The sequence below is a fragment of the Penicillium arizonense genome, assembly GCF_001773325.1.
Source record: "Penicillium arizonense strain CBS 141311 chromosome Unknown PENARI_contig292, whole genome shotgun sequence".
NCBI classification, from domain to species: Eukaryota; Fungi; Ascomycota; class Eurotiomycetes; order Eurotiales; family Aspergillaceae; genus Penicillium; species Penicillium arizonense.
In genome coordinates this window covers 1-2,007 of record NW_019173569.1, presented here as the reverse complement: position 1 = coordinate 2,007, position 2,007 = coordinate 1, and the positions used below count along the sequence as shown (strand labels likewise).

Sequence of the window (2,007 nt, the reverse complement as noted above, 5' to 3'; positions counted from 1 at the left end):
AGCCATGACAAACACTAAGCGATGTGTCGTACATGTCTTATGGTCACTAGACCACTTTCCATGGTGTCATGAGGGATCGGACGTGTGGCTGAAGTCTGTTTTCTATGCCTGGAGGAATTACTACGATTGATACATCTAAAGTCAGTAAATCTTTGGAATAAGGTTTAGATTCAGGACGAAATAGAAGTTTTTCAACCGGTTTAACCGATTCCTAATACGCTTGTATATTTTAAATTCTATCATAAACATAATCCCTGGTTTACGTGGCTCGCGACATCTTTGGACTGTTATGCTTCGCTTGTGGTATGTGTGTTCATGTAGGGGATCCAGCCCATCTAGTGCAGGAGAAAGAGTCACTGAAGTTGCAACGCAGTACTGCAAGTCCCACCGCGACCCCCAAAGAAAGATTATTTGCAGGAATCCTTAGTAATATTTTACACTATGTTTCTCAACCACCCTGCTCAAGCTCTTTGTATCCACTTGCTAGTATCTCTCTCTCAGAGCCTTTTCAAACATGCGCTTTGCTAGAAGTTGTGCGCCAGCTTGGATCTGGAAATCTGGGTATCAAGTATTGGCGCTTATCACTGGCCGTATACACCCTTTGCGATCCGCAAGATGAGGACTAGCATATTCGGTGGGCTCTCAGCGCACTCCAGCTGTGTCAGCCTTGTGCTTTTCTGTCAATTTTAGATCTCGCTTGATGCTGCGTGGCTGCCAAAGGCTGATGATTGGCTGTCGTTGTCATCAAGTGCGATGTCCGTTCCCTCTGATTGCAGCGAACTTAGTGTCTGCATTGCTCCAGCGATGCCCCTTCTTGTCTCTACCAGCGTATCACGCAGCATCTCGTTTTCCGACTCAAGAATCTGCCTATCGTGGCGGAGGTGGTTGGCTTCAGCCCGGAGCGTATTACTTTCGCGAAGACACTCATCTAGCCGAGAACGAGTGCGTTCCAATTCCACTTCGATGCGGCCGTTAGCAGCCTTAAGCTCGCATATCTCTGCCGTGAAAGAACCATCCATTATTCCTTCACGGAAACCCTGGGTCTTTATGCTCCGTCAGAAGGGCTATACAAATGGAGACATCTAGCAACGGGCTCACCTCCTTTGGAAAGCCGCATGTATTGGAATGCGGATTGACAGCTTCGAGTGAGGAACCGAGCTCCTTCAATATTTTCTGGTAAAGGTTTATCGTGGCACTACTTAGGTTTGATTTGAGCAAAGCGGCATTCGTGTTCGTGACAGACCAAGCGTATCCATCTTCGGGCCGCGGTTGAAGACGGACTCGTTCGGGAGCGACGACGAGGTGAAGTCGGTTATCTAGGCTTATTAGCTTGTGTGGCCAGCGGAAGGGTTGGTTAATACATATATGAGCCGCTAAGGCTTCTCGACATTGTTTTCTCAGTTGGAAGCGCTTTTGGTTGCTGCTTTTAGACATTGTAGTGTACTTTGGTCATTCAAAAAATTCCGGGAAAACTTCCGTGGGATTTTATAAAACAATGAAAACGAAATCACACTTGCACTAGATACCAAGTTAATGTAGGATCGATGATTCGTTCTTTGCTCAGGTAGAAAGTGGTGCCCATGGGTAGGGTGGCCCACTTTCGGAGTGTGGGTTTTCATTGGATGAGATACATCTTGTGATGATTTCAGCGTTGAGAATCAGTTGAAAGTCCCGGAAAACTTCCACTCCCCGAGCCCTCATGTATAGTGCTGGATGTGTGAGTCGCGCACAAATACTGCGACCCTCAATTTACGCGTGAAATACCTTCAATTATAACACTTGTTGGCAAAACACAGGACTCTGTTTGGCAGGGCTCACGATGCTGCGCATTTCTGCCCTTCGATATGGGCTGTGAAAGCCGGAATGGCTTGATAGAGGGTCAAAAAAAATGATGCATTGAGCAGAGAGTCAGGCTTGATCGCATATTCCACGGGGATTTCATTTCGTCTAGAAAACATATAAAAGGGGTCAAGTCAAGCCACCTGAATGTCCCGTTCGGCACGCGAT

General features: G+C 46.9%; 1 protein-coding gene across 1 annotated transcript; it reads right to left on the bottom strand.

Annotated features, from left to right (window-relative positions):
• Nucleotides 1-686: 686 nt before the first annotated feature.
• Nucleotides 687-1,434, bottom strand: PENARI_c292G08969 (uncharacterized protein; the record flags this gene model as incomplete). The annotated part of the gene is made up of 2 exons (XM_022638266.1): nucleotides 687-1,043; nucleotides 1,099-1,434. 2 exons carry the CDS (start codon nucleotides 1,432-1,434, stop codon nucleotides 687-689), a joined length of 693 nt encoding a protein of 230 aa, XP_022481878.1.
• Between the last annotated feature and the right edge of the window lie 573 nt (nucleotides 1,435-2,007).